This window comes from Gopherus flavomarginatus, chromosome 9 (assembly GCF_025201925.1).
Source record: "Gopherus flavomarginatus isolate rGopFla2 chromosome 9, rGopFla2.mat.asm, whole genome shotgun sequence".
Classification (NCBI taxonomy): Eukaryota; Metazoa; Chordata; order Testudines; family Testudinidae; genus Gopherus; species Gopherus flavomarginatus.
In genome coordinates, this window is record NC_066625.1 from 15,732,356 (window position 1) to 15,759,680 (window position 27,325).

The following is a 27,325-nucleotide window of genomic DNA, read 5'->3' on the forward strand; positions in this document are numbered from 1 at the left end:
TCGCGACCCACAGTTTGAGAATCCCTGTTCTAATCATTAAGCAAGACTTGTTTAACAAGAAAAGTTATTCTTTCTGTGAAAACAGGATAAAAGCTAAGTCCATATTTCACATGAAAAGACTGATATGTGAATTTTCAGATTGGGCCTGCTGAACAAAATTGACCCACCTTTCTCTTACTAAAAATAGAAATAAGGAGTTGATATGCACCAGGACACACTTTTTAAAAAAAAAAAAATATATATATATATATAAAGTGAGAACATGTTTTAAAAGCAGAAAACCCTAACAAATGTATTTTTTCCCCTAGATACAGTTACAGTTCTGTCAAGTCTTCTTTTTAAAAGCAGGGTATTTATATAATATGTTGTGATACTGTGTGCAATTTCTGAACACTCTCTCTCTCTCTCTCTCCCCCCCCACCTTTTTTTTTTAAACAGAAGAAGTAAAGAAACTTTGTGCAACACAGTTCAATAATATTTTCTTCCTGGATTGATCTGCAAAGGGCTGATTTGGTGAAAAAGAATCTACAAATGTCAGAAACATTTTTGTTTAACATGAAAGGTTATTAGTCATATTATTGACTGGAATAATGACAATAGTAAAGCAATACTTGCTTTGTAAGAATCAAATTTCTACTGAAGCTGTAAACTCTGATCATAAGATTTTTAGATTTTAAAATATTTATGTGCAAACTAATTAAAACCAATCTAATTCAGCTATACCATTCCATTTCTCTAATATTGTTATGTTAATATTTTACTGAATAAAATTAATAATTGTTACAATTTTAAGGGCCCTTTTGTTTCCTTTCTGTGCTCAGGTGCATAAGAGTGGATTGGAGTGTGGGGATTTAAATTGTTTTTCTACACATTAGCATGTAAAAGAAAGGGGGAAGTACTTGATGTTAACCCTATCATCTTGAGTCTGAAGTGGCACCCACAGTAAAGGATATTGAGTTAACCTAAAATAGTAATCTCAGAATCATCAGCATGTAAAAGCTATGCTGCACCAGTTCTTCAATACTACATAAGTAAACTAACCTCTTCCTCTCCTGTATAAGTTGACAGAGGCTGCTGCTTTAACAATAAAAGAAGTGAAAAGGATAAGGGCCTGATCTTCCTATTCATACTTAGTAGTCATCCCACTGAAATCACATGATACAGGATTAAGCCCAAAGATTTACTTTACATGTGTGAAATACCTGGGTTCCTTACATGCCAGTGTACATAAAATAGGTATACAGACGCTCCCTGACTTACGCAAGTGTTCTGTTCCAGAATGCCTTGCGTAAGTCGAATTTTGCAAAGTCAGGAAGGTATCTCCAACAATTATGCAAAAACCCCCGAACAAACCCACCTTACAGAACTTTTTACTTAAGTGCGGATTTCCGTAAATTGGGTTTGCGTAACCTGGGGAGCGGCTGTATAAGCAAAAACCTGATGCAGGTTGTATAGTTTTAAATTCCATTCAGACTATGCAGTCTCATGGTTACAAGAGTCAGCCAACAAACAAACTTGAAACGCTAATGATCTTTTAACTTTTAATGGAAAAATGTCTCCTAATATGGCATATAGTACATGTATGGAATGGCTTTGTATGTTCAAAGATTTACACAAGTTTTATGTAACAGTTATATCGGGGTAGGCAACCTATGGCACATGTGCCGAAGGTGGCATGCAAGCTGATTTTTTCAGTGGCATTCACGCTGCCTGGGTCCTGGCCACCAGTCTCGGGGCTCTGCATTTCAATTTAATTTTAAATGAAGCTTCTTAAATGCTTTAAAAACCTTATTTGACTTTACATACACCAATAGTTTAGTTATACATTATAGACTTATAGAAAGAGACCTTCTAAAAACGTTAAAATGTATTACTGGCACGCGAAACCTTAAATCAGAGTGAATAAATGAAGACTCGGCACACCACTTCTGAAAGGTTGCCAACCCCTGAATTATATAATCACACTCCATGATTTCTAGGGGACTCAAGATATCAATAGACGGAGGTGTGGGGGAAGACTCTTGAGAGTTAAATTTCCCTCTCATATAAACAAATACAAATAATTTTATTGGCATTCATTTCCTAGAACCTACATTGTAATGTTTAGATTTTACAGACCTAGAAAGTAAATCTCATACCTTAAAAATGTTAACAAGTACAGACTTTACTTACAACTTTATTATTGCAACAGTCAGCCTAATTTACTTTTTCTTTTTCTTCACACCTGCAGAAACCTTGCTAATGGCTGGCTGGGGCAGAATCACTACTTCTTCCTTTGCAGGAAGTGGCAGCTGTGTAGCTGAATCCTCTGGCTCTTTAACCACTGCATTATCTGTCTCTGCTTTTTCTGCTGCAGCTTCTTCTTGTTTTTTGGCCTCTTCGGCTTTCCTTATGGCCATAAGCCTATGCTCGCACAAACAAACATAAGTTTACACTTGCTTACCACTGCAACAAATTCATGCAAACTTATCATAGGCTAAAATGATTTTGTTTTGCTTAAGTAAATAGAGCCATACTGCAATTACATGCAGAATGAATTGCCTAATGAAAAATGTGATCCTTTTAATCCTTTCCTAAAATGTGTGTTCTGTGTAGTTGCTACTTCGCAATCAACTATTGTTAAGCTTCACGTATCATTGCATAATCCAAGCACGTTCTTAAAAGGAAAAATTATCTACCTGCGATCCTGGTTCTCTGAACATATCTCGTTAGCACAAGACTGTTCCCTAGCTCTCAAGTTGCTTTTTGACCCCTGAAGGTAGTGGTAGCAGTGCAACATGTGAGGTAGGCTTTCCTAATAGCAATCCTGTGCAGTGCATAAATACTACTCTCTGAATGTTCCATCAATTCTTTCGATTATGCAGAAGGCAAAGCTCCCATAAAAGAAAGTAGTGCCAGATCAGTATAAGGGCCTATCTCCACTCCAAGTTGCATTTGTTTAATTAAATTGTTTGATTAAACTAGTGTAACTATGTGGAGACAGTGTTCTGTGGTTTTAACTTTCACCTCTAAATGTACAGTTGCAAACTAAACCAATATAAACAGTTTTAAACTAAGTGTCCACCTGGTTATGCTGGTTTAACTAAATCCCCATAAAAATCACAAAAGTTCTCCATGTGTAGCCAAGGCATACTTTAAGTGCTTCAGTAAAGAAAATGAAAAAGGTACAAGGGAAAAAATGTCAATAAGTAACTACCAAGTTCTAAGAGGAAGTGGACAGAGGAGTAACAATCCTGCAAGATATTTTCAGGGAAGCAGAATTACAGACAAGTAATTTTCCCTCTGTACAGGAGTCTCGCTCCTTCAGGGATGTTTCAAAAGCCAGTGAAGCTCAGCTGCAGCAAGGACAAGGAGGGCTTTTTGGAAGAGAGGACTAATACTTCTTCTCAGACACAGAATACAAAGCTGTAGAATGAGCCCACATCGCAGAAGCAAATGCCATGCAAAAACATTTGACCAACTGAAAATGAGGGATGTCCTGAAATTAAAAAAAAAAATTGTATGAAGGTGAGAGAGTTTGGTCTTTCCTACCTTGGAAACAAGTGCTGGAGCACAGAGAACCTCAAAAGGGAATCCCTTTTGGAGCCTGAATTCAACCAATAATGCTTTGCAAACGTATGAAGAAAGAAAGGTGTAGTTGCTTTGCATATGTCTGTGATAGTAACATCCATTAGGCAGGTAGTGGTGGGCATAGACTCTAGGTCATGCCAAGGCTCACTCAGTTTCGCACCAATTACGTCATAGCAATGCAAAGCACAGAAGACATTGGGTAAAATTTTTGTAAGTGCCTAACTTCCATTTTCAAAAGAGACATTGGTATCAAATTGAAAGGTAATGGGACTTAGTGACTTAGGAGCTTTAGGCACTTATGAAAATTTTACACCCATAGTCATTTCCCACTTAAATGGTGTAAAAAGAAAAAGTTGTGTGGTCTTTCTCAGTGCTTTACAGAATCATAGAAATGCAGGGCTGTAAGGGACCTTGAGAAGTTACCTCGTCCAGCCCTCTGTGCTGAGACAGGACAAAATAAACCTAGACCCTCCCTGACAGATTTGTCCAACCTTTTCTTAAAAACCTTCAATGATGGGGATTCCATAACATCCCTTGGAAGCCTATTCCAGAGCTTAACAACTCCTATAGTTAGAAAGCTTTCCTAATATCTAACCTAAATCTTCCCTTGCTGGACATTAATTCTTGTCCTACCTTCAGCGGAGACAGAGAATTGACCATAGTCCTCTTTATAATAGCCCCTAACAGATTTGAAGTTTATCAGGTCCCCTCAGTCTTTTTTTTCAAGACTAAACATACCCACTTTTTTTAACCTCTCCTCATAGGTCACGTTTTCTAAACCTTTTATCATTTTTTTTTTGTTCTCCTCTGCACAATTTGTCCACATCGTTCCTGAAGTGTGGTGCCCAGAACTGGACTCAGTACTCCAGCTGAGGCCTGACAAGTGTCAAGCAGAGTGGGACAATTACCTCTTTTCTTGTACTGGACACATCTGTTAATACAGTGTTTTTTGCAGCTGTATCACATTGACTGCTATTCAATTTGTGATCCTTTTCAGCAGTACTATTGCCTAGCCCATTATTCCTCATTTTGTAGTTGCCCATTGGATTTTTCCTTCCTAAGTGAAGTACTTTTCATGCATCCGATGAAGTAGGTATTCACCCACGAAAGCTCATGCTCCAATATGTCTGTTAGTCTATAAGGTGCCACAGGACTCTTTGCTGCTTTTACAGATCCAGACTAACACTTTTCATTTGTCTCTACTGAATTTCAGCTTGTTGAATTCAGACTGATTGTCCAAAGTGCTTGCAACCACTCCCAGTTTAGTGTCATCTGCAAATTTGATGAGCATACTCTCCACTCCATTATCCAAGTCACTAATGAAAATATTGACTAGTGCTGGACCCAGGACTGACCCCCTGTAAGACCCTCCTAGATACACCCTCCCAGTTTGACAGCAAACCTTTGATAGCTACTCTTTCAATCAGTTGTGTACTAATTTATAGTAGTTTAATCTAGCTCACACTTCCCTAGTTTGTTTATGAGAATGTCATGCAAGACTGTCAAAAACCTTGCTAAAATCAAGAGATACCACAGCTATTGCTTCCCCCTATTCACTAGGCCAGTAACCCCATCGAAGAATGAAATTTAATTGTTTTGGCATGATTTATACTTGACAAACCCATGCTAACTGTTCCTTATAACCCTGTTACCCTCCAGAGGCCTACAAATTGATTGATAGCTGGAAAGATACTGGAACAAATTACTAAATTTAGACGGACTGTAATGCCCAGGGTCGTCTTTGTTCCCCTCTTTAAAGATAGTACAATGTTTGCCTTTCTCCAGTCTTCTGGAACTTCACTGGTCCTCCAGGTGTTCTCAAAGATAAGTGCTAATGGTTCTGATATTGCTTCAGCTTGCTCCTTAAGTACTAGGATGAATTTCATCAGCCCTTGCTGACTTGACTACATCTAACTTATCTAAATATTCTTTAAACTGGTCTTGCTCTATTTTAGCTTGCATTCTGTCCTCCTTGTTGTTAATAGTAATTGCATTGTATATCTGGTCACCACCATTAAACTTTTCAGTTAAGAGTGAAGCAAAATAGGTACACCTCTACCCCGATATAACATGAATTCGGATATAATGTAGTAAAGCAGTGCTCCGGGGGGACAGGGCTGCGCACTCTGGCAAATAAAAGCAAGTTCGATATAATGCAGTTTCAGAGCATTGGCCTGCTAAAGACAGTGTTGTGAGTTCAATCCTTGAGGGGGTCATCTGGGGATTTAGTTGGGGATTGGTCCTGCTTTAAGCAGAGGGTTGGACTAGATGACCTCCTGCAGTCCCTTCCAACCTGATATTCTATGGCACTATAATAGTAAGATTTTTTGGCTCCCAAGGACAGCATTATATCAGGGTAGAGGTGTATTAAACACCTCAGCTTTCTTGATGTCATCAGTTATTAGCACTCTTTCCCCACTAAGCAGAGGACCTACACTTTCCTTTGTCACTCTCTTGCTTCTAATATATTTAAATAACCTCTTCTTATTGCCTTTTATGTCCCTTGCTAGAGACAACTCATTTTGTGCCTTAGCTTTTCTGATTTTGTTATGTGCTTGTGCTATTCTTTTGTACTCCTTAGCAATCTCTCCACATTTTCATTTGTTGTAGGATTCCTTTTTGATTTTCAGGTCATTAAAAGAGCTCCTGAGGGAGCCCTATTGACCTCTTATAAATTTCCTATCTTTCCTTCCCCTCAGGATAGTGTACATTTAATACTGTCTCCTTGAGAAACTGCCAGCTCTCCTGAGCTACTTTTTGTCTTAGATTTTCTTCTCGTGGGACCTTACCTTCAAGTTCTCTGAGTTTGGTAAAGTTTGTTTAGACCTGTTCTACACAAAGTTTTTGAACAGGCATAATAACTATTTTGGCTAGGGGGTCTGATCTTTTTACCAATGTAGCATAGGCCCTAGTGTAGACAGTTATATTTGTGTATAGGTCCTTGATACCAGTAGAGGTAGAATATACCAGTATAGTTATGGACTCTTCCATCAATAGAACTATGTCCACACATAGGGGTTATATCACCTTAATTGTACCTGTATAAAGTGGTATAACTTGTGTGTGTAGACAAGTACCTAGTCTGCTCTAATTAGAACACTAATGACCTTTTAGCACAGAACAGGGCCTCATCATGATCTATGTGGGACAAACACTGGCAGGACAAAAGGTTTGTTAAAGTGAAACGTTGACGTGGCCATGGAAGGAAAGTCAGCTGGATCTGCAATACCCCCTTATCCTTGGAAGATATGATACAATGTGGATCAGTTGCTAGGGCCTGAAACTCATTCCTTCTGTGAGCTGAAGTCACTGTCATTGGGAAAATGATCATCCATGAACGAAACCTAAGCCCTGAGGAACTGACTGATTTCAAAAGTAGCTGAGTGTTCTTTGGAGGGGTTTGAAAAATGTTAAACCGCATGAGAACCCCTGGTGACATGGGTTGGTGTGATATATTCAGATTGCAATTAGCTAGGGTAATTGAGACTAGCTCCTGATAGACAGAAATAACTGCCAAATGTGCTTCAGAAAAGAAGACAGCAATCACACAGTTCCTACACAAGGCCTTTCCCCTAAGTGCCAGGGGTAGTTGTGTCTTGTATGTAAACATTTTCTTTTTCATCTCAATTTCTTTCTGAGACAACCTGGGTAACATTCTATGACAAATGAAAATAAATTGATTACTGTAGTCTACTGGTTGCACTATATAAATCAGTCATCCAATAGAGTATTTTGAAAGTAGCTAGTGGCTATGATTTATCAAAGAGCAGAGTGACAAATTTCCCAAATCTTCAAGAACATGGTATTCGTGTAGGACCTTACTCTAGATGTCTCTAGGTGTAAAATGAAGCTTTTAAATTAATTAAGACTCACTTTGCTTCCTCTTCAATTTTTAACTGCACGGCTAATTCAGCATCCCGTTTCCTATTTTCTTCTACATTTTCCTTCACCACTTGAGCATGCTTGTAGGCAGGAAAGAACTTGTTCACAAAAAAGATGTACATCTGATTTAGCCACAGACTGAGTTTTTCCTTCTGTTCGCTTTTTGCTTTTTCTAGTTTATCTGTAACAGAACCATTTATATTTTAATTGTAATTTAACCTACTTAAGAATATATTTGGCTCATTCTAAGTTGCAATCAGTACAACCAACTCCTTCCCATCCAGGATGTTCCAGACTTCTGATATGGCTACCAAAATAAAAGTGTGTCCTGTGAAGCTGCTAGGCTACTATCTAGGTCTCCAGGCTCATAAGAGGCATATGCTTTGTTCCTCTGCATGGTGTGGAAGGGAGTCACGTTGGCGGAAATGTTCAAAAACAACACATGGGGCAGACTGTGGCAGCTATATGGTAGTATCATTCCCTTTGCTGCATAGCAGCCACTTTGCTGACCTCTATGCTAGAAGGCTATGAATAGAGTCAGAACCTGTTTCCGCCTGAATTCCAGCATAAATGTGTTCATTTCGTGTTAAATTACTGCTACAGCAATTCCATATCTACAGCTGTTTTACGCAGGAGAGGTGAGGAGGAAAATGATTGTGTGAAGATGCCAGGTAGGACAAAGTGTGGTGGGTTAGAAGTGCTGCAAAACCATGGACATAACTGTCTTCAGCTGATCCTATAGAGCCCAGCCTCTGCTCCTTTAAGAGGCAAATCCCCATCCCTTTCTGCATATTCTTTTGTGAGAAGGAGATAGCATAGTCCAGGATACGGCGAAAATCCTGGTGGCTTGGTAAGGTCAGTTTTTCTCCTGCTGGCACTTGCCCCTGTAACAGCAGTGTCCTTCCCTTAAAAAAATGTATATGAATAAAAACATACAAAGAATTCAATAACACCTAAAGCAAAAGTAAAATTAAGGGACCTCAGTTCTTATGGCACAACACAAAATGCACCATGCTTGAAGGGCATCCCAATTTGGGATTCTAGTATCCATTCTCAAGTCCAACTTGAGTTGCTCCTACATACATATGCAATAACATTCTACAGTTGTATTCTTTTTATAACAATAGAGATGGTTGCTGAACACCTTGTCTGCTTGTAATCTTGTGTTTGTGACACCCCACCGCCCATTCGTATAAGACTTTTATAGCTATGAAGAACAACAGGGCTAGGATTCCCTAAGCAGGCAAGAGGGAGTCAATGTAGGCAAATGAGAGATGCAAGGATCAAGAGAAGCTCATGAGAAGTGCCATGTGGTGCACTAACAGGAACCCCACATAAAAATTATTCTTTTCTGGCTGGCAGATTATGTAAATACTGTGATACAGAGATCCCCTGGCAAAAAGTCTCCTGTTCTTTGTAAACAGCTCTCACCTCGGATCTGACAAACTCATTACACCCAACACAGATCTGGCAGGGTTTTCATCTATATATGATATCATGTGAGGTATCTACTGAAAGCTTGTAACTTGTTAAGACAATCATTGTGCAATATATGTACTGGTAATATTTAAGGAATAGTATATTTCTATTGAAAGTATGCCTTATGGACTTGGTCGTAGAAATGAAATAACAAAAGGGGTAATGTGCCTGAGGCCAAGCCTACACTAGTTATAGCAGTACAGGTCTCTTGCAACTTACACGCATTTAACATGCGCGATTTCAGCTTTAGGCTGAAAGGCCTGGAGTCCGGAAGGGGGTGTGGCCTCTAGTAGAAGAGGCGTGGCCTCAAGATTTTAAGGTCCTGGGGCACCAGCTGTGGCTGGGAGTCTCAGGGCCTTTAAATCACCCAGGGGACTCCCAGCTGCAGAGGTGGCTAGTAGCCCCTGGGGCGAACTAAAGGGCCCTTTAAATGCCAGCCCCAGCCCGGCTGCCAAAGCTGCGGGCAGGATTTAAAGGGCTCCTTTGGGCTCCCCACCGTGGCGGGAAGCCTGGCGGGGCCCTTTAAAATCTGCCTGCAGCTTTGGCAGCTGGGCCGGGGTGGCATTTAAAGGGCTCCACTGGGCTCCCCGCCGTGGCGGGAAGCCCGGAGGAGCCCTTTAAATCCCGCCTGCAGCTCCGGCAGCCGGGGGGGGAGAGCCCTTTAAATCCCGCCCGCAGCTCCGGTGGCAGGACCGGGGGGCATTTAAAGGGCTCCACCGGCCCTTTAAATGCCCTCCCCCCCTCGGCCCTGCCGCCGGAGCTGTGGGCGGGATTTAAAGGGCTTGAGGTTTTGACTATATGCGGTTTTCGCTTTACGCGATAACCGCGGAACCGAACCCCCGCCTAAGATGCGACAGACCTGTATAACTATGTTATTCAGGGATGTGAATAATCCACATCCCTGAGCAACATAGTTATACCAGCCTAACCTCCAATGTAGACAGCGCTATGTCGACAGGAGAGCTTGTCCCGTCAATATAGCTATCACCTCTCACATCTCCTGTCAGTGTAGGAGTGTCTTCAGTAAGGGCTTGTCTACACTTACGTTTTATAGCGCTCTAATTTTCTGGCTCAGGGGGTGAAAAATTTGCAAGTCTGAGCGCTTTGAAGTGCTAGTGTAGATGGGCTCCGAGCACTTGGAGCTACTCCCCTCGTGGAGCATTCCCGCAACAGCGCTTTGAAGTTTCCAGTGTAGACATACCCTTAAGCACTATAGCGGCAAAGCTGAGCTGATATAGTGTTTTAAGTGTAGACTTGCCCTCGGTGATGGTGCATTCAAGCAAGAGAGAGTTGTCACTGTTCCTTAATCAGCTGGCAAGGTAATGAAAGGTTCAATTCACTACCCTTACTCCCTCCTACAACTATCAGTGGAAAATCATTAGCAGCACCACCAAACAATCAAAACCTGTTGGAGGTGATAAAGGAACATTACAACAGACAGAGCTTGGCCCAGACCTTGAATAGAAACAAAAGTCTGTTTTCAGTATAACACAGAGAGGGAGAACTATTCTGGATCCAACACTGAAGAAACATCTGGGGAGCAAGGCTGTTTTCATGAATGTTTGGGTCCTCATTCCTGTGAAATCAGCCACCTCTGCAGAAGACTGAACTTTTTGGGGAAAATCTACTTTATCAGCTAGGAAAAGTAACTATCGATACATGTAGACCCAGGCTAGCGTTTTATGATTCTTTTGTATTGTAAACACTTGTTTTCACCACACTCTTGTTTCTAGTTAAATATTTCTTCTCTCTCAAATAAGCTGCCTTCTATTTTATTATATGTGCTCACAAGTGCTATGCAGTTTACAGGAGGGGTGGCTTAAAGTAAAACTGGTGAACAACCCTGCACCTTTGGGTGCGGAAGATCTGTTATTTCTGTGGGTAGCCAGTGTCAGGGGCTGGATAATACAGGGGTAATAATTCAAAAGGGACTCAAGGTTTAGGGTGCACTTATTTTTAACCTGCAAGGTGAACTTAGCCCAGAGGAGAGTGTGTGAAGGGCTGGTGGTGTCAGGGAGCTGACAGCCAACTACCACAAGAAAGACACCCTTTTGCTAGAGGCAGGGGGTGACTCTCAGTCCTGGGTACCCTGAGAACCAACAAAAATGTCCTCTGGTTTGTTATATGGATTTTCTTTCTCTAGTCAACGACGATGGAACAGTCCTACACCTGTAAATATGTGCATTCAGTGAGAATTGAAACGTAAGTTTAGAGTACTCTTCTTTAAAATAAAAACTAGGATTTTTTAATTGTGGAAACAAACATGGGAAGAGAATCTTAAAAAAAAAAAAAATGAAATAAGGTGTTTAACAGTGAAACTCACTCTCTTGTGTTGGATGTTCTTTTACTGCCCTCTTGTGACAACAACCTAAAGGATTAGGAGCTATTCAATTACATTTTTTTTTCATTGGTACCAGATCTTCAAATCTACTTTACCTGCAAATCCTTTCATGGGGTTGCTGAGCACTTGGCCTTGTTCTGCATCCAAATCTGTCCAAGACTGAACCAACATTTCATCTTTGTCATCAGGAGACAGCCGGTACACCGTGTTTGAGGAGAATGCGACATTTGGAACTGCAAGGGAAGAAAATAAAATTACATACAGTGACCCAAGAACCTGTGCTGCCAACTGGCAGAGGGCACTAGGATACAAAGGGGTACAGAGATCCCCTGGATTCACCAAAAGCCTGTCAACACAAGGTCTTTAATGGAAGCCTGTGTCACAGTGGTCATCATAACTACTGCAAGATCTATGTAATAGAAAATATGTGAGTTGTGTATATACTAAAAATGTTCTCTAGATCTGTAGTTAAAAGCAGATCACTCAAAGGCAGCATGTCTTCAGACAAACTTCTCCAGATGGACGGTGGGAGACATTTATCTCGAGGGTGGACTATTGTACAATAGGAGTCTATTAACAATCTATGTTAAATGCTAATGAAGAGCTAGCTGAGACTTGAGAGAGAAATTAAGAGGAAGAGGCAAAACAGGAGAGGGAGGTAGGGGGACTCTATTTGGAGATGAACATCAAAGGTCTGTTCTGGTATATTTGGGGGAGGGAAGGGTGCAGAAAGAGCCTGGCATTCCTTCAGTCTGTGAGGACACACTGCCAGCACATTTCATCTTGTGAGAAGGGATTTCAACCAAACTGCTTGAAAACGATGGGGAAAGAACTTGGGGTAGGTTATCTTGTAGGAGATGGGGAATGCCATATGAGTTCAGTTTAGTCTCTAAAACTGGTATTATGCTTTATTTGTAACCATTTGTTCCCATCTCTCACACTGATTTTTATTTGAATCTCTATTTTTTTTAAATCAATTCCCTTTTGTTTTATAACTGAACACAAGTGATTTATGTAATACAGGAATGGTAATCTTGGGTAAAACTAGTAAACGGTGGAACACTGCTCCTTTGGGAACAGAGGATCTGGGATTTCTGTGGGTATCCAGTGATCGTTTAGGGACTGGATACCACAGGGGGACAGAGTGAACGGACTCAGGGACTGGGGTGCATCTGTTGTCAACCTGCAAGGCAAAGAAAGGGCTGGTGTAGTCCACAGAAGACGGCTTGAGTGGCTGACAGGCTGGTTGTCTTAGGCCTGGTCTACACTGGGGGGAGAGGGGGAAGAGGAGGAGAGAATCCATCGAAGTTACACAATTTCGACGTACTTAAATCTACTTACTGCGGTAGGTCAACTGCTGCAACTCCCCCGTTGACTCCACCTACGCTTCTCGTTCCGGTGGAGTACCAGAGTTTACAGGAGAGTGCTCGGCGGTCGATTTATCGCATCTTCACTAGACGTGATAAATCAACCCCCGCTGGACTGATCGCTCCGGTGGTAAGTGTAGACATGCCCTTAGGAGCTAACACCCAGTTAGTACAGGCAAGATTCCCTCACACTGGAGGCAGCTGATAACAAGATGACACTCAGCCCTGGGTGCCCCAAGAAGCATCACACATACTAATAAGTACTAATAAACACTTTAAGAACCTTTTATGTCTCTATATTAGGTAAATATAAACTGCCACCTATCAGTCCAGCTAATGCTGGAGTTCGCACAGAATTTTCCACTGGAAAAAAGCTCATTTCCCTCAGAAAACAACTGGACTGGTTTTACACTTCTGTTTTCATCTCAAAGTGGCTGGGACAGAGAAGGGAAAGTGAAAAAATCTTTTTTTTAGCTTGACAAGTATATTATTTTACTATGCTATTTTATCTTTAAGCATGAACCTTACAATATAATTCATGAACACAAGCTTTAGCTTTGTGATGCTCAAAAGCTGAACTGACAACAGAGTAGTACAGAAGGCAGTCTCAGACTCAGGAAACACTTTGAGGACATTCAGCTGTAGTATTGGAACAAACTCTTGGAAAGTATCCAGATGTGCTCTTGCAAAAGGCCTTACTACTACTCATTCCAGGAGGTCAGCTGGTGATGTAAACTGTAGAGTAAACCAAGTCCTGTTTATATTAGGGATCTATGTGGTTTTTGATGGACAGACAAATTCATGCAACATTAACATTGCTCTAGTGAATTTCCTACCAACACAATCCCTAAAAGTCAAGGAAACCGCCAGGTAAACCAATGTTATCATTCAGACCAGCCCTTTGTTCATAGAGCTTACCACCCCATCATCAAACAGACTTGGACTTGTCACTTCCATAATATGTTCTCTTGCCCTTCAGACAACCACGCACGATGCACACATCCATCCCTCAGGCACACTGAAAATCTTAACTCTGACCCTAACCAGATAAATATATTTGATCAATACAGAAAAATGCTGAAGTCTTGAGTTAAGGGCATGCATGCAAGCATGATTCAGAGGACGTGTGCAGTACAGGTGGCTATTTGTTGCAAGCGAAAGGGTGGGGGAACATATCAGTTCAGCTTGCTGGTTAAGATATGTCTAGCCTGGTCTAGATGTTAATGGTGCCATTAACTGCCTATTTCCTGGATTTTTAGTGTTTTGGTAGAAAAAAATGGTAAAAGTGTGTTGGGTAAGAAAAATCAGGGAGGGAGGGGAATTCAAGAGTGCTGGCAGGGCTAAGGGGAAAGAGCAGCACCTCCAGGCACCAAAGATGATCTCTATTGGCTTGCTGGAGTGAGGTGGGGCAGGGGTGGAAATGCCTCATGCTGTGAACCATAGCAAGCAGTGGAGGGGCATTTTAACCTCCAGAAGCTAACGATTCTCAGGCTCCTCAGACAGCTCAAGCTGCAGCCCACGAGCACTACCTAGTTCATGGACTGGCTGGTGCGTGAGGAGCCAGGGACTTGCTAGCTCTGCAGGAAGAGTACCCACTGTCACCCACTGTGCCTGGCTCACATCATCAGGACTCCATGGGATTCCATTCCAAGTCCCTCTGGTGGAGAAGACAGAGAAATGTTAGTGTTTCCCTGCAGCACAGAAATGCTCCTCAGCCCCACCTCCACTTGCCTCCTCCTCCTCCTGCACACTCTGTGCATTTGCCCTGGCACCTGGCTGTACCTGGCTCCACGCCCTGTTCCCTTCGGTGATCTCTCTCCCTAGATCAACTCTCCAGACAAGCCATTGACCAGCAGAAGACCTGGGAAAACTTTCCCAGCAATCCACCAGCACCTGCCCCCCTCCTCCCATGCTGCCCTCAGCAAGCCTCCCTCTCACCTGTTCCAGCTCCTTCCTTTGGTGCCCGGCAGCCTATGACAGAAGCATGTTCTACCATGGCTTCTAGGGTGAATATGAAAACAGTAAGTGTGGTCATTTGGTCTAGACAAAGGCACATTGAGTTGGTGCAGAATTAGCTAGTGTGGGGAACGAGCAGCCTCTAGGGAATCTGAAAGAAACATTAGACCAGGGACAGGCAATCTGCAGCACATATGCCGAAGGCGGCACATGAACTGATTTTCAGTAGCACTCACACTGCCCGGGTCCTGACCACCAGTCCGGGGGGCTCTGCATTTTAATTTAAAAAACTTTATTTACTTTACATACAACAGTTTAGTTATGTATTATAGACTTATTGAAAGAGATCTTCTAAAAACATTAAAATGTATTACTGGCATGTGAAACCTTAAATTAGAGTGAATAAATGAAGACTCAGCACCCCACTTCTAAAAGGTTCATTAAGGAGGGATAGGATTCTAAAACCACAACTGAATGTAGTTTGAAAAGGAAAGCTTGTCCTCCTGATCGAAATGGTACATATATGTGAAATTACATGTTAGATTAAAGAATTTAAACCCTGCTTTAAATGTAAAACTGAATGCAGCCTTCACTCCATAATAAAATACACCCCACTATACAAAGTCTAAGATACATTTTTAATTAACTTGGGGGCGGGGGGTCCTGTGAGAGGAATATTCTCTTTCCCCCGGTAATAGATGCTAACAGCTATTCTGTAGTACTCACCTCTCTCTTTTTCAGCAGATTTAAAAGTCTGTCTGGAACTTCTGTATTCTACTGCAGAGTCCTTGGATATAAGCTTGTGTTGGAATGAAAACAGAAATCACAAATATAATCTTTGAATTTCTACATTTTTCTCGCACGTGTTTCCATCCACATTTGGAATAGCAGCACCTACTACATTAAGACACAGGAAGCCCCCAATACAGCCAATTCTGCAACCTTGCCTGCTGTAGTCAATATTTAATAATACTTGGAACTATACATGTAGTATTTTACATTTTCAAATTCTTGAACAAATATTAGCTAAATCAAACCTAACCATATCCCTGTAATATCTTGCAAGGAAATAGGATTATATCTGTTTTACAGAGCGGGAAACAGACACAGGGATTAAGGCCCCAATCCTGAAATTGGCTCCATGTGGGCACACTCCAGTGGCCATAGGAGTCCCGCTTAAATTGCGGGGGTGTGCCTGTGCTGAGCCAATTGCCAGATCAGAGCTTAAGTGACTTGTCCAAAGCCACACAGTAAAACAGTGGCAGAGTTATGACTAGCCCACAGAAGTACCTGATTTCCAGCTCTGTCCTCAGTGCACTAGACCATGCTACCTACCAAAGCAGCCATCTACAGTAGCTTTTTAATAAGCTTTTTAGCTGGATCATCTGAACTACAGGCTCACAGAAGATGGCTGCCATGTTCCTTAGAGCCTTGTTGAAAATAGAGGTCCTGTCCTTACACGTCTTTCTGAGGTAACTGTTTGATACCATTAGTTGTCCTGACCTGTTGAAGTAAAGTAATGAAACTCCTCTACTGATTATATTACTTAGTAGAAGAAACTGCTGTCTCCAAAAACTCTTTACAAGCGCAGCTAAAGAAAGAGAGAGATTAATGGAGGACGTGAAGAAAAATAGAGAGAAAATATGATCTTCCTCCTTCCAAATTTCATATCATGTAGCTTCTTTGTCTTGCAGCCTTATATTATTGTCTTTCCCTCTGACAAGCAACTGTAAAATAGCAATGAGGAGTTCCACCTCTATTGTCTCTCTGTGACTCTCGAAGTTTAGTCTGCTCACTAAATGCCAGAGCTGCTTACTAAATGCCAAACATATCCTAGGATCTGAGAGTCAAATGGAATTTTTTCCACCTCATAATATGGAGGGGGTACTATTATTACTAAAACTCATTCATACATCTTTATATTAACAGTAATAAAAATTCTACAAGCCAACTTCTGCCCACAGTTACAGCAGCGCAACTGCATTGGAGGCACAGCTTTGTGCAATAGCAACAGAGTTGCAGAGGTTTTCTGGGGGCAGAATTTGACCCTGCCATTTAAGAACGTAGTTTTGGAATTCCTTCTTTGAGAGAATGAATATACTCCTGCTTGTGCACCTTCATTAACTCCGTAGCGTTAACAGGAGGAAAGAATAGTAAAAGCTTATTTTTAAATCATTAAATAAGCAGCTGAGACTCAAAATATACACAGAAAACAGATGTGGTAAGTAAGAAGCTCCCATTTTCAGAAATTAAACATTGAAAATGTAGTATGTGCTATCAGAAATACCAACAGATTAAAATTGGGGTGATCTTACTTGATGCCTCCAAGTCTCTTTGACCAGTTCCCAGCTCCCTGCGTGCAACTGAATCTAAAGCTTGGCTCCCCAGTGCCCACTAGTCCCAGCTATAACTTCTGTGCCCCATGAAGGTTTATCTATAATTTAACTCTTCAATGCTTTCTTCCTGCTTTAGTTATTAATTATGTCATCAACTGCCCTAGAGGAGACAGTATTTTAAACACAGGTCTTTGGAGGTAGTAATAGAAGCAAGCATTTACATTTGTTAAACAAAATATATCTATTTTAGATCTACACATGCATGCAGGCACACACATATAGTCTATTAACAGCAGATGAAATCCTGGCCCCATTAAAGGGCAAACTCACTTTGACTTCAATGGGGCCAGATTTTCTTCAAATGTATTTTAGATCTCAAATGACTTAAAACTTAAAAAAAAAAAAAAAAAAAAAAAAAAAAGTCATGCCTGTCTGCCCCCTGTGTGAAAAAGGAAAAATGACGGTCCTTTCACTTTCCTTTTCAGAGCACCTGTTTTACCAACCTCAGGTTTTTTTATTCTATCATCAGGTGACTGTGCTAGCTTGCTTGAAGACCTTGTAGTAATGTAGTAGTGATTTGTCTCAGAGGGTTCGTGGCTTACCTCAGCACTGGTCATACTTCTGCTATGAATGGACTAATATAAAATAAACACAAAAGAGATGGTGTTTTCAGCATAATCCAGTACAGTTTTGAAAATGGTATTGTAACTTTATCATGTTAGAAATCAAACTCAAGCATGCAATTACAAGAGCAAATGGTTTACACCCTCTGAAGCTAGAAATAACTATGCCAACAAAGCATCAAGATGGCTAATGGAAGCAATAAGCATTCTGTGCGCCTAATGTAGCTATTGTGTTTGGGTACTATACACAGTGGAACCCAGAGGTGCTGGAACAATTTGTATAGTGAGGGTGTTGAGAGCCATTGAACCAAACTGTAAACCCTGTATATAATGGAATCCACTTCAAGCCAGGGGGTGTGGCAGCCCCCCCAGCACCCGTAGTTCCAGCACCTACGATGGAACCCTGTTCTGGTGAAGTAATTTTTCATAACGCTCTCTAAAAATGTTATTGTGGATTCCATGTTCATTGTGTCTCACTAAATTCCAGGTAGAAATTGCTCACTTTGCAAGTAAAGTTTTTTTTTCTAACTGACAGCATTGCAACTTCAGCATAGGCTCTGAGAATCAAGCTGGGTTCCTTCTGTATTGTGCATCATTGCTAGTAACAAAAGATTCTACAGAGCAAATTATGCCCTCTACAAATTATGACCAGCTACCCCAGGCCATCTCCACTGCTGTCAGTATTTTTGCACAGGTGTCACTGAAAGCATCATTTGATCTGTAGAATCTTTAACTGTTTTTTTAAAAAAAAACTATCTAGCTGTCTGTGAAACAGTGAGACTAATTGAAAATAGAATCTACATTGCCACTTTTACAGGGTCACTTTTTGTAGGACAGAGCTGCACTTTACGGAAGATAAGCACTTGTCTCTTATGTGAACTTCACTCTTCAAAATGTCCACCCATTTGTCAGCTTCCCACATAAATATCTGTGCCTTTTTCCATGCTTCCAATTATGACCTCTCTGAACTCATCTGAAAAGCCACTTTCCTCTGCCAAAATGCTTATAGGAAATCAGCCAATTAATAGTGGATTAAGGGGCAGATGGGCTGCACATACTTTATATATGCAGAATTTATCAGGAAAAAAGTGTAAGTGTATATAAAAATTTTATACATTTGCTTGGATCCCCTTTCCTCCCAGTATGTCACTTATTTTCTTGAACTGTAACCTCCCTGGGGCAGGGACTATATGTTTGCATGGAATAGAGGGATCTAATTCATACATGTTTGCATGGAACCCAGAACTACTTGGTCCATTAATGAGACCTCTAGATGGGTACTGTAATATAAATATTAAATTATAACATAGCATAGGAAGTGAAACATCATTAGTACCTGAAATGAGTATTCTGGGTGCTGCAGAATATGGCGTGCCCCTTCTGTGTAATCTTCAGTTCTATAACCATTTCCTTCTTGATTTACAAGATCTACTTGCTGCTTAATCATATCATTGGTAACATATAACAGGGCGCAATCAAGGAGAGCTTCAAAGAATTCAAGAAAAACCAACTAGAGTAAAATAATAATAATAATAAATAATTACTTCATCTCTGTAGAATCTCATATTTGAGGACTAAGCATCTGATCCAGCAAAGCATTTGAGCAAATGTTTAATTTTAAGCACATAAGCAGTCCCATTGACTTAGCCCTGGTCTACAACACTACGAGTTTAGGTCGAATTTAGCAGCATTAGATCGATTTAACCCTGCACCCGTTCACACAACGAAGTCATTATTTTCAATTTAAAGGACTGTTAAAATCCATTTCTGTATTCCTCCCGACGAGAAGATTAGCACTGAAATCGACCTTGCCGGGTTGAATTTGGGGTAGTGGGGACGCAATTTGACAGTACTGGCCTCCAGCAGCTATCCCACAGTGCTCCATTGTGACCGCTCTGGTCAGCACTCTCAACTCAGATGCACTGGCCAGGTAGATAGGAAAAGGCCCGCGAACTTTTGAATTTCAGTTCTTGTTTGGCCAGCGTGGTGATCTGCAGGTGAGTGCAGATCTCATCAGCAGAGGTGACCATGATGGAGTCCCAGAATCGCAAAAGAGCCCCAGCATGGACCGAATGGGATGTACGGGATCTGATCACTGTATGGGGAGACGAAGCAATGCTATCAGAACTCCATTCAAAAAGACTAAATGCCCAAACATTTGAAAAAAATCTCAAAGGGTGTGAAGGACAGAGGCTATAACAGGGACCCGCAGCAGTGCCGCATGAAACTTAAGGAGCTGAGGCATGCCTACCAAAAAGCCAGAGGCGCAAACGGTTACGAAGGTTAAAGAAGCCAAAAGACTGCTTCTTACCATGGCTGCCTGCAAGTCAAATTCTGTTGCCTGGCCCTGTGTGAAAGATCTCTCACATCAAACCAGCATACCTCAGTAAGAGGCAAAATGCAGTCTTCTACCGATAATGTGCGTGCTGTTTACAGTGCTCATAATTGCGGCGGTGATCTGAGCGGGCTCCATGCTTGCTATGCTATGGTGTCTGTGCTAAAAAAAGTCACAAAACGATTGTCTGCTGTTGCTCTGATGGAGGGAGGGGCGACTGACGACATGGCTTACAGGGTCGTCATACAGAATGGCCCCCTCAAGGATTGAACTCAAAACCCTGGGTTTAGTAGGCCAATGCTTAAACCACTGATCTATCCTTCCCTGCACTATTCACAGAGGGAGGGAGGCAGGGGGAGCAAATGAATACAAAACAAATCTGGTCTCTTTATTGTTTTGATCCACTCCATCTCTCTTATACATCTTAGGCTGGCAGCAGATAGTGCAGTACAACTGCTGGCCACCGTCGTCTCCTGGGTGCTCGCCAGAAGACGGTGCAGTACAACTGTTGGCCATCGTCGTCTTCCATTTATGTCCAGGTGCCCCCGACCGACCTCACCGAGGTCAGCTAAAAGAGCACCAGGGGATGACGCTGACGGCTACCATTCGTAATACTCTGTCTGCTGCCAAAAGGCAATGAGCTGCTGCTGTGTAGCGCTGCAGTACCGTGTCTGCCAGCAGCACCCAGGAGACGTACGGTGACAGTGAGCTGAGCGGGCTCCACGCTTGCTGTGGTATGTTGTCTGCACGGGTAACCCAGGAAAAAAGGCGAGAAACGATTTGTTGCCGTTGCTTTCACCGGGGGGTGGGGGAGGGGAGCCTGACGACATTTACCCAGAACCACCTGCAACATTTTTGCCCTATCAGGCATTGGAAGCTCAACCCAGAATTCCAGTGGGCGGTGGAGACTGCGGGAACTGTGGGATAGCTAACCACAGTGCAATGCTCCAAAAGTCGACGCTAGCCTCGGTACTATGGACACACTCTGCTGATTTAATGGTCTTAAGTGGGGACACACACAATCGACTATATAAAATTGATTTCTAAAATTTTGTCTTCTATAAATTCGACCTAATTTTGTAGTGTAGACATACCCTTAAATTGGACTGTTCATGTGCACAATGCTTAAAGAGCTTACCGAATCAGGGCCTAATAATCAATAATGATCATGACCCTTCTTCTCTGTGGAAAACTGATCAGAACCAGGGTCCTATTACATTACTATATGCTATTATGACATTAGCAGGTAATATACAGTATTTCACATTGCATACAATTGAATGATAATACAGTACTGCATCATCCTCCTGGCTAAGTTTTTGCTACACTTGGTGTTAATGCTCAGGGATATTTCTCTATCTGGTGGACAAGGGAATGGTTATATTCTTGTCTGGAATGGACAGTGTTTTGTTGTATGCGTTGTGCCTAGTGTCTACAGTAAAGGGCATTTAATAACAAAAACAAACTACGTCCCTCCAAGCTACCACAAACAGGTATTTATAACAAATTCAATAATGTAGATTGCAGTAGACTGCAGTTGGGTGAAAACTAATTCCTTAGGGGTGAAATTCACTCACCCTGCATAACGCTTGAGTGCAAAAAGATTTCTACAGGGACTGGGGGGATGAAAGTCTCAACCTGCAGGCTGGCTGAGAGACTGCAATAAAGTTCCTCCACAGCCACTGCTCCTGCCTTGCAGGCTGGAAGTGCAGGCACTGCTGCTCACACCCCATGTTCAGGGTTCCTGGGCCAGCAGATCTGCATGATTGACGATCTCACCACTCAGCTGATGATACAGTCTAAAGGCTCCTAAGTAGCAAGAAGTGCAGAGATCTCCCAGTGCAACCATTCCATCTGTGCACTCCGGTGCCATTCCCCCATGGAAAATAAGTGGTGTAAAGAGTCCTGCACAACTATGCACTGTTGCACTCTCAGAACATATCCCAGACATCCAGTGTGCAGCACAGGGCATGGAGAACACATTTGCAGTTAACTGTCCAGCAGTGGGAAAGGCATGATAATGAGCAAACCATGTAACAATGAGAAGTATGTGGGATAAAATAACCCAGATGATATATGATGAACAAAGGAATATCAAGATGGGACGCTTAATGGTCAGCTCCATTTCTTGAATATAAACAACACTAATTTTCTTCTTTTCTGGAAGGTATGATGGTACAATTCTACTTGCTGACATCTTCTAAAAATAATTGTAATTGATTCGGTAGCAATTACCCTGCTGACGATTTGCATCATGAACTGTTATGTACTTTTTCCTTACATACCTCATGCTGTAAGTTGCTGTCATCTCCATCGCGTACAAAAGGATTGTCCTTTACCAGTATTTCCACAATTTTTGTAGCAGTTAATTGTTTGCTTAGCATATTTAAATCCTGTATGTCAAAAAGATCAAAAGTTACTAGTACTTGAGAATTTATAAATATGGACCTGATCTGGCTCCCTTTGAAGTCAATGTCAAAATTCCCCTTGATTTTAGTGGAAGTAGGATTGGTGTCTCTCAGAATAATTCATGCTATATAGGATAAAATCAGGGCGTCACTGAAGTCAATAGGAGTTTTGCCATTGAATTCAACAGAGCTAGTATTCACTTATATCATATGTTAAACCCAAAGTTCAGGAAAGTTCATCAATTAACTATCCCCCTGGACCCTGCTGACTTAGATACACCCAACAGTTACCCATTTCTCTGTCTGCCAGTTTTATTTTTTTTAATTCCACTCTGCATAAAAGAAGAGGTAAATCAGTAAGTGTTTCCCATAGGAATGCAGAGGAGTCTTGCAAACAGGCAGCTGATTTCCAGAGGTGTAAGCAGGCTTGATTTTTAATCATTAAGGGCCTGACCCAAAACCTACTGATATCAATGGGAGAACTTCAATGTGATTTGGATCAGGCCCTAAATTTCAGGGGCTCTGGGAAATAATTCTGTATCCACAATACTTTGCCATACTTCAAATTACATAAATACAGCATTTAAAAATATTGTTTATTTAATGTTATTTTATTTCTGAATCTGTCAGCCTTGGACTTCTGCAGACATTAATTTTTAATCAGTAACAATTAGTATCTACCTTTAAAAAAGCATTAGTGAAAATATTTAAATTGAATAAAAACATTAAATACTCAAAATAAGTCTAAGGCATAGAGGAATCAAAGAATTTAGAATTGGATCCTCCATACAGTTAAGCATGTGAGCAACTTTATTCTTGTGAACCATATCTTTGAGGCCAATAAGATAACTTATGTGAATACAGTTACTCAAGTTCTTAAGTGTTTTCAATAGCAGGCCCTTAGTGAAAAGAGTTTTAAAATGTCACTGTGAACTAGACAAATAAATTAGTACCTAGACACACAAATCAAAGTATACAAGATTGTTACTTTCAACATCCAGAGGAAGTGTCTCATTTTCATTGTGGGTTCATAAGGAGGTATGGTGCTTGGTCTACAATAAGCCCTGTATATCTCCCAGCATTTATCAATGTAATTAATTGCACAGATAGTTTGTTGTTGTTCACAAAATAAAATGCCTGTAGAAGTGAAGTGGGAAAATATGTAAGTTCAAATAAAACTTGTTTAATAACTACTAACAGCAACTGATTCTGCTTAGCACAGAAAAGTGTTGCATTACTTACCTTGTATATGACAGGCATTGGGAAAAATGTTCTTCATCATCATTTCTGAGAAACACTTAAACAGATATGGACCTTTATCTCTATGGTTAAAACAAAAGTTTATATTACATCTTCCTTTTCTGCACAGCAGGTATTATCGATCATTGTTTGATTCACAAGTGCAACACTGGATATTTATCCTGTAAAAGTTATACTGTGGATTTTAACTTGACAAATTTTTCCGTGAACTATGTTCTATCCCAAAGGACTATTTGCAATATTGTCACATTGTGAAGCTCCAGAAGATTTATTTATTTTCCTGAAGCCCAAAGCAACGGATGTATTTTACACAATTTATAGGCATATTGGATGGGATTTTCAATAAGTATCTCAGGAGCACAAGTCCAACTGAAAGTCATTATTTTCTTTTTCCTCCCTTCCTCTGAACAGATTATCTACTATATTTGATATAACGCAATACAAGTCAAATTTTATATAATTACTCATTATAAAGTATTACTGACCAGCCAAAGGCACTCATATGTCAATGACATTCTGGAACTTACACTATATCTGTATGAAGCCTGTGCTCCCCACGCTTGGGAGTAAGAATTTTAAGGCAAGCTGGGAATTTATTTTATTTTATTTTTTGAGGGGAGGGTTGCATGGCAGTGCCACAGACTGAAGCCAAATCAAAAGGACAGACTCCACTATTCAACTGAAACTGATGTATGCATGCCATGTACATTCCCTAAATAATTCAATATTAGTTTAAAAAAAAAAGTCAGAAAGAGGAAGAGAGAACTTTCTCCTGAGATCTGAATCCAACCACTCATCCAGGAAGCTGTGGGCAGGGCATTAGCAGAGGAAGGAGAGAGAGAAAGAAGGAGCAGAAGAAAGGTCAGAAAAAGGAGAGGGGGCAGAGGAAGAATAAGATTGATCATGCTTATTCTGAGACTGGCTACCATCTAGTACAGTAACTTCCAACAGCTGTTTGGCAGCACTTAGGACTTCATTTTATTTTTTTGGAGGGGGGCAGGAGGGTTGTGGCGTGCTCCAAGAGGAAGTAGAGTGGGGGTGGGAAGAAGTGGGCCTGGAGCATTCCCAGCAAAATCCGAGCCTGTTCTCTGGGGAAGCTGCCGCTGCTTCTGCAAAGGTGCTTCCTAGTGTGCTTGCCTGCAGCGGGCTGTGCCTGTGTGGGGTAAGCCAGGGGCACTTCCCAACCACAGTACAGTACTGTACAGCATACAGTATAATGCCTTTTGTCTGCCCCCAAAACATTTCCTTGGAACCTAACCCAACGCATTTACATTAAATGTTATGGGACAATTGGATTAGTTTAACATCGTTTCATTTAAAGTTGCATTTTTCAGGAACATAACAACAACGTTAAGTGAGGAGTTACTGTAATTATATAATAGTCAAACACTGAAACTTGGGGAACTCTCACTAAAAGTAAGTAAAAGCACTTACTTGTGCTCTTTGTGATAGATATGGACTGCTAGATGAATAAGGTAAGTCAAAAATGTTCTTAGCAGTAAAGTTTCATATGGAGAATGCACCTCCTCAGGTGTTACTTTATCTTCTAAAACAAAAAGATAGAAAAGAATCTCCATTATCAATACTAACTGAAGCAGTCTGACCTACAAATAACAAAAAGCTTATCACTACATCTGCCAATAGGCCTCTCTCATCTTCCTATGATCTCGCACATTGATCGAATATTCACAGAAGAAACAGACTAGAGGTAGCACTACTTCCAAGTCAGCAAGCCAAGAGGGCATCACCTACCTGGGTCATGAGGGTAGGGGAGAATTCAAAATGCCCCTATAGTCTTGGGCAAATCACTCAGGACCTGGCAAGGCAAAGCTCCATTGACTTCTGCCTTTTCAGGAACCCTTCTTAGAGCTCTTCCCCTAGGCACACAAGCATAGGGCAGGGAAAGCAAAGCTAGAGCTAACCCCTTGTGTAGCAAGGATCAGGTTGTGCCTCTGCAACTTGTCATGAAGACTCACCACAGCAACAGGTGAAGCTGACTGATTAACTGGCTATGCAGGAGAACAGTGACACATACTATACACAAATTGGTGTTGAACACACGAAGTAAACAAACTGGAAAAAAAAACCTCTTTCCTCTTTAATCTCTTTCAGTTAAAGTCATCTTAAGTGTTACTTGTAACAATAATAAGGAATATAATTCAGACAGAAGTATGATTTTTAAAATAACACTTAAACATTTTTGATGAGTGTTATTATTTTTTGCTTATTTTTGCCTGAGGATCCCAAAGTACATGAGTGAATCTTCTTATGCCCATTTCACAGATAACAGATAAATTGCTCATAGGCATGGAACAAGTCAGTCACAATGTTGACTATAGAACCCAATTCTCAGACTCCCTCGTCCCCAACTCTAACCATTATAGGCTTCTGATAGTCAATCTACAGTCATACAAACCATTCAGTATCCTGTCCATATCAGCAAGGGTTACATTATAATGATGAAACCTGCAATCCTTTAGAAATCTCCAGAACTGGAGCTTAGTCATCAGGAAGGTGTTGTCAAGAGACTGATCACAGCCTAAGCTGCTGTAAAAACTGTAGATTCTTCTCAGTTCTGTAATATGTCTCAATACCGCATATTCTACCTACACAAAACAGTAAAAGGCATGCCTTAGTTTTAATCTCATGACAAGTACTAACCTCAGCTGATGTATTTACTAAAGCCAGCCAGGGACAGTACTGCCAGAAGTTGTTAACAAAAGATTGTCCTTTGCTGTCCTATGAGAAAGGAATTTGATCCTCTCAGTCCATTTCCTAGTGGAAAAAGTATCCACATCCCAAAACCTACAACTGCTGCCTCACTATCTGGTAACCTCTCTGGCAATTGCACCATAAAGACTACAGACTAGGTAGGCATGGAGCATGAACTAGCCTCTCACCCCCACAGGTCAGGGACAAGAGACCCTGTCAGGGAATGGTGGGGAAACCTGCCCTGCTGTTGCCTGAACTGCACCAGTTTTGTGGATAAAGGACTGTGTGTTATTTGTATATATTACAGAAGCCCCAATTAAGGACCAGAGTCCCACTGTACAAACACAGAATAAAAGACAGTCCCTAGACAAGAATTCTATCTTCAAATTTGTCAATCTGACATAACTTGGCTGACTGTGTGGAGTTTTATGCTCCTTTGTGGTAACATTCCATAATGGTACCAAAGGCCCCAACCTAACCTCTCCCATGTCCTGGAGGGGGATACTGAATGCCTTTTCAGTAAAGTTAATGTGACCTGTTTAAATTGCTTTTTATGGCACACTCAACACACAGAACATCACCCTTTTGGTATTGCTCTGTCCATTTGCTTCTGTTTTTTATTGCTTTCAGACTTTCAGATCATAGCTTAATACAAAGACTTGTATTAGAACACACAAATAAAATAAAGTAAATAATGTGAAACATATCAGCAACAAAACTGAAAAACGTCGTCAGCTGTGTGCAGGCTCTTACCTGTTTCATTTCTTCCTGTCTGTCTTTCTCCGGAAACAAGTTCAGCAATGAAGATATGTCTAGTTCAATGTTTGATCCCAACACAGAGGTATTTCCTGGGCCATCAATTATTCTTATGGTTTCTACCAAGTAACAAAAGTAACAAATTATCTTTGGATAATAAAATGAAAATAAAATATGTACAAAGATAAAATAATATCCTCAATTATCTTGTTCCAAGGTCCACTGATTTACAGAAGAGAAGAATAGTACCCCCAGTTGGTAAAATTTAATTGTTTAGCATTATCTTAATAGAATACATAT

General features: G+C 41.0%; 2 protein-coding genes across 10 annotated transcripts in view; one reads left to right on the top strand and one right to left on the bottom strand.

Moving 5' to 3' along the window:
* Window positions 1–786, top strand: part of LOC127057724 (vacuolar fusion protein CCZ1 homolog) — a 28,575-nt gene extending 27,789 nt beyond the window's left edge. The window contains exon 15 of the mRNA XM_050966743.1: window positions 439–786. Within this exon, the coding sequence (XP_050822700.1) occupies window positions 439–494 (56 nt within the window). The 3' untranslated portion in view covers window positions 495–786. The remainder of the gene's footprint in view (window positions 1–438) is intronic.
* The window catches only part of LOC127057713 (radial spoke head 10 homolog B2-like), a 60,008-nt gene that overhangs the window by 16,628 nt on the left and 16,055 nt on the right, over window positions 1–27,325 (bottom strand). For 3 of the 9 annotated variants that reach the window (XR_007776160.1, XR_007776159.1, XM_050966711.1), the window contains exons 10-22: window positions 27,023–27,144; window positions 25,974–26,163; window positions 24,992–25,103; window positions 23,540–23,619; window positions 23,286–23,434; window positions 22,175–22,282; window positions 18,891–19,064; window positions 17,435–17,566; window positions 15,322–15,394; window positions 14,578–14,640; window positions 11,368–11,505; window positions 7,444–7,633; window positions 2,173–2,403 (exon numbers count right to left, since the gene is read on the bottom strand). Coding sequence is in view for 7 of the 9 variants with exons in the window: in XM_050966711.1 (XP_050822668.1) it covers window positions 2,202–2,403; window positions 7,444–7,633; window positions 11,368–11,505; window positions 14,578–14,640; window positions 15,322–15,394; window positions 17,435–17,566; window positions 18,891–19,064; window positions 22,175–22,282; window positions 23,286–23,434; window positions 23,540–23,619; window positions 24,992–25,103; window positions 25,974–26,163; window positions 27,023–27,144 (1,733 nt within the window). In the remaining 2 variants the exon portion in view is untranslated. Of the gene's footprint in view, window positions 1–1,524; window positions 2,404–7,443; window positions 7,634–11,367; window positions 11,506–12,231; window positions 14,297–14,577; window positions 14,641–15,321; window positions 15,395–17,434; window positions 17,567–18,890; window positions 19,065–22,174; window positions 22,283–23,285; window positions 23,435–23,539; window positions 23,620–24,991; window positions 25,104–25,973; window positions 26,164–27,022; window positions 27,145–27,325 lie in introns of those variants that run through there. The other 6 variants (XM_050966715.1, XM_050966714.1, XM_050966710.1 and 3 more) reach the window with 4 other exon arrangements.